Source organism: Phaseolus vulgaris, chromosome 2, assembly GCF_000499845.2.
Source record: "Phaseolus vulgaris cultivar G19833 chromosome 2, P. vulgaris v2.0, whole genome shotgun sequence".
Taxonomy (NCBI): Eukaryota; Viridiplantae; Streptophyta; class Magnoliopsida; order Fabales; family Fabaceae; genus Phaseolus; species Phaseolus vulgaris.
Window position 1 is genome coordinate 9,116,407 of NC_023758.2, and position 8,308 is coordinate 9,124,714.

An 8,308-nucleotide genomic window follows, 5' to 3' on the forward strand; every position below is an offset into this window, starting at 1 on the left:
AAAAAATCGCTGCTAAAACTCAAGCAATCTACTAATTCTTTTCATTTTTGTACTCAGGAATTTAATAAGTTATCCACCAAAATTAAGTTATTAAAAGAATTGTGGAAATTACACTTATTTTCTCTCTCTTATATTGAATGCCACTTACATTTTCTTCTAATTTTGAAACAAACATTTATTTTTTCTTATATTTTTAATAAAATATATTTATATCGATTTTATTTTTCACTAAACCTTTGTATATTGAGAGATGTAATTATATATTTAAAATTATGGAAAATATAGTTATTTTATTAAAAACATATGAAATAAGTTTTAAAACTAGAAGGGTGAGAAATTTAGTGCAAAATATTCCAAAAGAAAATTCAATTGTCATAAAACAAAATAGTATGTGGGCACAAATTTGATCACCTTATCTTATCTCAAGTAGTTAGTTAATTTAAGTTTAAAGCTAGTTAGACATTAAAAAACATAATAATTGTTGGAATTTTCTTACAATGCTTATTCGTCTAATGTCTTCGAGCTTCTTGAGCCTTCGGTCTTCTCGGGTCTTTGGTCTTTCTCGAGCCTTCGATCTTCTCGGATTTTTTGTTCTTTTTGACAGGAGTACTTAAGATTATTATATTTCGACCTTCAAATTAATTTAATTCCAAATAAATGATATTAATTCAAAACTAAAATTACATACGCAATGATTAAATTGGACTTAATCAAATCCTTCTTTAATTATAGTTTTATAAGTATTTACTATGAAGTATTTGTTATTGACGTGCAAATCTTATGCGAGATACCAAAATATTAAATATTCTTTGGTATTCAAATATTTTATAGTACAATTATCTTTTAAAAGTGTTGCAATTTGGATTGTTTTCATATTAATTAGTTGTTTGAATAAAAAAATGAGGTTGAGTTTAATTTTATTTTAATTTAATGTAAAATTTGAATAAAAATAAATTAATGTTTTTCAACTTAATTCATTATTTTTATGCGTTTTATTTCATTAAAATTAGTAAATATTTTCTTTAAAAATATCAATTATTTTGTAACAAAATACTATCAAATAGATTTATAGTAATTATTTTTCTATAATATTGTATTCGTAATTTTAAATTTATCTTATATTTAAAAAATAAATAACTAGTTACAGTTATAATAAAAATTTATCATATTTTCATAAATTGTTTTGATTTTATGATAAAAAAAAATACAGTGAAATTGAATACGAATTCGGCTAAATATCCTTTACACAACATGTGAGCACTGATGCCAAATCACTAGTACGATTCATCAATTAAAAATAAATTTTAGTTAGACAAACAGTTGTATGATAATAAGAATGACGTTAATATGTTATATTAATTAAAGATTTATTTGATTTCATATTATTTCTCATTTAACAAATAATTGTAGATACATCATATTGTTTTTATATTTAAAATTCATATATATATATATATATATATATATAACAAGATTATATTTTTTATATAAATATTTTAAAATAAAATTAATACAATAACAAAATTGTATTTGTGTACTTATTTATTAAAAATTAGATATTAAAATGCGAAATGTCCAGAAAAAATATTTTTTATATTAGATAAAATAGGTTTAAATAAAATAATTTCTTTGAAAAAATCACCAAATAATTTTTAATTTAAATTTTTAATTTAAGCTCTTACTCTAATTTTCATGGAAAAACCATATATATGAATGAATTTGGAAAGTTCTCTACAGATGCTTTTGAAAAAGCTTTTTCACAAACACTTTTGAAAATAAGAAGGAAAAGTAAAATACATTTTTATACATTAAAAATAAATTAATTTATATAAGTTGTCTCATAAAATTTTAAATTCTTATTTTTAAATATATAAACATACTTTAAACTTATTTAAAAAACTATTTGACTCTATATCTATTTAAAGTGCATGCATGGCCTTTGCACCTCCATACCCGCTCAAGAATATTGCAGCTGTATTTGAAAGCTAAATTCTAAATGTTGTTAGCTACTAATGCGTACAAATCTATGGTGTATACCAGATCTCTCAAGGTAGAACAAACAAAAAATTAATAGCGTAGAAGATTGTTTCATCTGATGCACTTTTGCAGCATTCGTTTTCTATGAATAGAAATGCAAATGCCATGTTTTCTCCCTAAATGTGTTCATTCATATATATATATATATATATATATATATATATATAGTTGTAGTTGTGTATTCATTTCATTGTCAGAGAATTCTTAATTCCATCGATTCGGCTGAGGTTCTTCCCCCTTGGCCATAATCACCCAAATAAATCATCAATACATAAAAAAATAAAAAAAAAAGAGAAAGAGAGAGACATAGACAGAGAGAACCTCCATGACTAAATTATGCAGCATCTTTTTATTAACCTGTTTGGTAGTCACCATACCTACCTTCTATGCCAATGTCTTAGAGGATGAGGAGTTTTTGGATAATCAAACTAAATCATTTGATGGATATTGGAAGGGAAGAAAACAAGTTGCAGAAAAACAGAACCAGGAAGCTTATATTACTGACCCATATTCATTCACCATCAACATGACCAATAATATTTCCGAGTGAGTCTTATGAAATATCATGCTCAATTTCATGACAAAATCTTCTCATATTCCTTCAGTGGTGGTTATAAGCCATGCTGTTTAATTGTTTTTTTTCCTGTTTGCTTTGACATGACAGCCTCATAACCGGTGAGGAAAAGGGAAGAAGGAATTTGGCGGGAAAACAATCACAGGATTCATGCTTGGCAACAAACCCGATTGACAGATGTTGGAGGTGTGACCCCAAATGGTCAGAGAACCGCAAGAAGCTGGCAGATTGTGTGCAAGGTTTTGGCAGAGACACTATTGGTGGAAAGAAGGGTCCATTCTATGTGGTAACCAGTAACTTAGATAATGACATGGTGAATCCTGTTCCTGGTACCCTTAGGCATGCGGTAACACGAAATGGACCCTTGTGGATCATCTTTGCTCATAGCATGAACATTAGGCTCAGCCAGGAGCTCATCGTGGCAGGTGACAAGACCATTGATGGAAGAGGAGCTGATATCTACATTGTCAATGGAGCTGGTTTTACCATCCAATTCGTCAAGAATGTGATCATCCATGGAATCAAAATTTTTGACATTAACGCAGGCCAGGGTGGACTTATCAGAGATTCTGAGAGCCACTATGGTCTAAGGACTCAGAGTGATGGTGATGGAATTTCCATCTTTGGCTCTAGTTATATTTGGATTGACCATGTTTCCATGAGAAACGCCAGAGATGGATTGATTGATGCCATTCAGGGTTCCACTGCTATTACCATCTCCAATAGCCATTTCACAGACCACAACGAGGTCATTACTTGTTTGTTTAGTTCCACCATACATTTTTCTAGTCCTGTATTTAAATGGAAATACCTATAGCCTCTCATAGAAAACGATAATCACATCAATTTTATCAAATTTCAGGACATTTCGATAAACTAACATATTTTACTAAGTGTGGATCAATTGAATTGACGTTAGATAGTTGTAGCTTTAACCAGTATGTTGATTCCAAATTCTGAGTATGCAGTTATTATAAATATTTAGAGAGAGGAATTTCTCTCTTATAGTGATCTTACTGAGGGAGTTGTCTATTAAAATGTTTCCTTGGCTGATTTTGGGTGTGTTTATGATGCAGGTGATGCTGTTTGGTGCTAGTGACAGCCATGAGGAAGATAAGATAATGCAGATCACTCTGGTATTCAACCACTTTGGTAAGAGATTAGTCCAAAGGATGCCGAGATGCAGATTTGGTTTTATCCATGTAGTTAACAACGACTACACTCATTGGGAAATGTATGCCATTGGTGGTAGCAAGCATCCTACAATTATTAGTGAGGGCAACCGATTCGTAGCCCCAGACAGCAAAGATGCTAAACAGGTAATATATACTCAAATCTTGGTGTGCCTTAGTAGAACATCATTTTTCTCCTGTTAGTATCACCATCAATATTCGTCACGATTAATTGTAATATACACATATAATTGGACCATATCTTGCATGTTATTCAACTACAGAAAAGATCCTAGCCATTTCTTCCAATCTTCCTCTTACCAAGCACATCAAAAACACCACTTTACTCAAGGACCCAACAAACAAATTCTATTGGCATGTGTTTTGTTCTTCACTATTATAATATTACTACTTAAAACTTGTGTGTTGCTGCAGCTGACATGCATTATTAATACTTAAAAGTCATTTGGTAGCATTGATCTAAGTTAAGAAATTTTATTTCCTAAAGTGTCAACACCTTCTCATGCATCACTTGTTCTTGAATGTGTCCACATGTATGGAGGATAAAGAATAGTTTATGCTATATACTGAGTTTGTATTGCATTCTTATTGTAAGAAATTCCTATAAAAAGAACTCCTGTAGTGGTTTAAGTAACATGCAAAATGAATTCATGAAAGTGGAATGATAACCGAAAGACAGTGACATAATTTGGTGTTTTGGTGTTGGTGAAGATAACAAAGAGGGAATACTCACTTGAGCCAGAGTGGAAAAAATGGCAATGGAGATCAATCAAGGATGAGGTAATTAATGGAGCTTTTTTCATAGAAAGTGGGCCAGATCTAACCAACAGACCCTTCACAAGGAAGGACATGATATCCTCCAGGCCTGGCACATATGTGGGAAGGCTCACTCGCCATGCTGGAAGCCTTAGATGCATTGTGGGCAAGCCTTGTTAGACATCATCACCATTCTGCTAAAAAGGGTTAGACAAGGAAATTTGTTCATGGAAATTACACCAAAATGTTTTAGTTATATTTCCCGAGATAGCTTGTGTATATACAGTGTAAGGTATGGTGTGTTCCTTTTGCATACACACGTATGCATGTAAAGATACAAAGTAGGTACTGTTGTATCAACTGGTGCGTAGCTTTAGTTGTTTATTTATCAGTGTGACAAACCAATTCAGTCACTGTTTCTCTTTCTTTGAGTCTCGCCTTTCTTTCAGATGTATCAGAAAAATGGATCTTAATGCAGTTTAAATCATCTTTACTTATTTCCATCTTTAATCACAGTTATGGTAGAGTTCCGTCAATGAAAATATCTGATTAAAAAAGTTTCAAATAATTTAGGAATATCGTCACTAGTTCAGTTATTTAATACATCCTTTATCACTTTAAAGAATGTTACTGACTTTATGTAAAACAAAATAGTAATTGAAAATATACATCATAACTAGTTATTAAATCAAATTTTAATTATAACGTTTCATTTTCCAAAAAACAATAACGTGTAAGTTTAGTTCATCCAGAATAAATATATCAATTTTATCTTCTCACATACCCTAAACCATAAAGTTTTTTACATTATTAAAAGTATAATAGAACGTACACTACAAGAAAATCATTAAATATAAACCAATTTTAAAAACAAAAAATAATTAGTTACTATAATGACTAAATTAGATATAATTTTAGAGACTAAAAAAATTATTGGTTTATAATATTGATATATAGTTTCTAAATTGGTATCTAATTAGCAACCAAGGTTTTAACTACCAATTATTTAGATTTTAAATTTTGTAGCAAAAACCTTGGTTGCTAATTAGATACCAATTGATTTATGGGAAATCATGTCACCTCCCAGATGAGTTGGAACACAAAACATATTGGGCATTAAAGCTTGTAAATCTTGATCCTAAAGTTGTTGGAGAGAAAAGAAAAATCCAACTCCATGAACATGAAGAAATGACATTTAATGCTTATCAATCCTCAAAGCTCTACAAGAAATGTGTCAAAGCTTATCATGACAAGAAAATCCTAAAACGAAATTTCCATCCAGGCCAATCAGTACTTTTGTTCAATTACAATTTTAGACTTTTCCCTAGAAAATTGAAATCTAAATGGTCAAACCCATTTCTTGTCAAGGAAGTTAAATCCTATGGAGTAGTGGAGTTGGAGGACCTAGAGTTACACAAAAACTGGGTAGTCAATGCTCAAAGGTTGAAGCCTTATCTAGGTGGTGATATTGAAAGGTTCACCACAGTGATTAAGTGAAGGATATGTAAAAGAAACATGCGTCAAGTTATGTGACGTTAAATAAGCGCTTTTTGGAAGGCAACCCAGTGTTTTGTTCCTAAGATTTATTATGTTATTTGTGTTTTATAATGCTTAAGTTATTTGTTCTTTTAAACATTGGGTTTGATGAATCAATTGTTAGTCTAAATAGGTGAAACCATGTTTTTTTTTTACTTGAAAATGAACAAAAGAACACTTATATTTAATGAAATTTGTAAAAAAAAAGAAAGTTTTTCAAAATTTTATGATTTTGATGCAGGGAAATCTCGCTCAGTGAGATGGACCTACACCAAAAGGTTGCTCTCGGGTTTCATCTCGCTTGGGTGAGAACCCACTAACAAGATTGTCATGTCAACCTCGCTTAAGCGAGAATTCACATAACAGGTTTTTAAAAGGAGTGTTGAGGGAAGTTTCTTATTTCAAAAATCCCTCTCAAACTTTCTCTAAACCTCTCTACGTATTTTCTTTTCCCATTCTCTTCTTCAAGTTTCTTTTACTCAAAAGCAAAATTTTCTTTCTTTAGAATTGCCATGTAAGTGTTCTTGCATAAATCTCTATATGGTTTCCTTTTCCTTAATTATTTTCATTTTTTTCTATTTATATTTCCAAAAATATTTTGGTTATAAGGTTTGTGTGTGCATGCTTGTGTGAATCTTTGGATATTTACTAAATACTTTTCATATAATTATGATTAAAAAAATTTAGAGTGCTTTGTGTTATTTGTGCTATCTTTGATTAATTTGAATGTTAAACCAAAGTAACCTTCATGCATATAACTCGTTATTTTTGGATGCACACCAAGTGTTTGATAAAATGTCAAACTTGTTAAAAATTTGCAAAATTATGATTTGGTAATTGTGGCTGGATTATGATGTTTGCAAAAACAAGAATGGGTCGTACCAAGTCCATAACTGGCATAAACCCCATTGCGTAACCAAAGGTAAAAGGGTCAAGATTACTTCAACCTCTCCAAAACCTCAACCAATAAGCCTCTTCAGAGATAGAGAAAAACATTAGAGGTAAGAGAAAATTAAGAAATGGTCCTTTATATAAGAGAGGAGGGTACTGTAGATATGGCCTTCAACAAGAGAGGGGTGAATTGTTTAAGAGGGGTTTTTGAAAACTTTTTCAGGTTTAAAAAAAATTCTTTGTGTAAATCCAGAACAGGAATCAAGTTAGCCAAGAATTTAAGCAGTTATACAGCAAAGCAACAGAAAAATAATCGATTTTTTCTTCGAAACAATCGGTTGTTTATATCAGCAAAACTTAAAGCAGAATTTAAATGAGTTCAATCCTGCTTTTCCAAAAACACAATTTTGAGATGCCAAGACATTTTCAAAGTTGGATTTATCCTTTGAAAGCTTATCCACAGTTTATACAAGGTAGTGAACCTTCTTTTCTAGAGATTCACAATTTTCACAAACAAGAGAGTCACACTTGCAAGAAGAGTTTTTGTAAAGCATTTCAAGATTTTCAAAATCAGTTTTTGAATTTTTCCAATTCTTCTTCCAGTTCCTTGATTCCGTTTTCAAACCAGTTGTTCATTCCTTTCATTCGGTTGTTCAAGAGATCCAATTGGTTAGCTTCTTCATGAGTTTCTTTAAAAGCTTGAAGCAATTGACTATAGTTTTCAGCATTTAAAGAGGTACAAGAACTTACACTGCTTTTACTGCTTGAATCATCTTCCTTTTTAGCCATCAAACATAGATTGGCTTTTTTTTATCTTTACTTGAAGAGGAGCTTGATGAGTCATTATTGCTAGCTTTTCCTGATTTTCTTTTCTTGTCATGTTTCTTGAAGTTCTTCTTTTCTTTGTTTAGACATTTGGCTTTAGTATGTCTCTGCTCAGCACATTTAAAAGTATGCATATTTTTTAGTGTTAACCTGGGTAGAGTTTTTGTTATCATACCTTTTGGATGAGTCACTCTTGCTTATTCTTTTCTTTAAGAATTTTTTGAGTTTCTTAAACGGCAGGCTAAGCACTTTCTCATTCTTTGTGTAAATCCAAAACAGGAATCAACTTAGCCAAGAATTTAAGCAGTTATACAACAAAGCAACATAAAAACAATCGGTTGTTTATATCTCCAAAGCTTAAAACAAAATTTAAATGAGTTCAGGGTAAGAGAGAAATACACCAACAGTTTATATTGGTTCACTCTTAAGCCAAGAGCTACATCCAGTCCCCAAAATACAACAGGGTAATCCACTAAGCAATCAAACCAGATTACAA

General features: G+C 30.8%; 1 protein-coding gene across 1 annotated transcript; it reads left to right on the plus strand.

Moving 5' to 3' along the window:
* Window positions 1-2,232: 2,232 nt before the first annotated feature.
* On the plus strand, window positions 2,233-5,063 carry LOC137810598 (probable pectate lyase 3). The gene is made up of 4 exons (XM_068611952.1): window positions 2,233-2,583; window positions 2,702-3,359; window positions 3,688-3,930; window positions 4,516-5,063. The coding sequence occupies exons 1-4, from the start codon at window positions 2,363-2,365 to the stop codon at window positions 4,738-4,740; spliced, it is 1,347 nt and encodes a 448-aa protein (XP_068468053.1). The 5' UTR covers window positions 2,233-2,362; the 3' UTR covers window positions 4,741-5,063.
* The last annotated feature ends 3,245 nt before the right edge of the window (window positions 5,064-8,308 follow it).

Bases quoted from the DNA above. Each gene is read 5' to 3' on its own strand.
- LOC137810598 (XM_068611952.1), top strand. From the start codon at position 2,363: ATGACTAAATTATGCAGCATCTTTTTATTAACCTGTTTGGTAGTCACC. The intron at 2,584-2,701 runs GTGAGTCTTATG...TTGACATGACAG, and splicing joins ATGACCAATAATATTTCCGA to CCTCATAACCGGTGAGGAAA. The intron at 3,931-4,515 runs GTAATATATACT...GTGTTGGTGAAG, and splicing joins ACAGCAAAGATGCTAAACAG to ATAACAAAGAGGGAATACTC.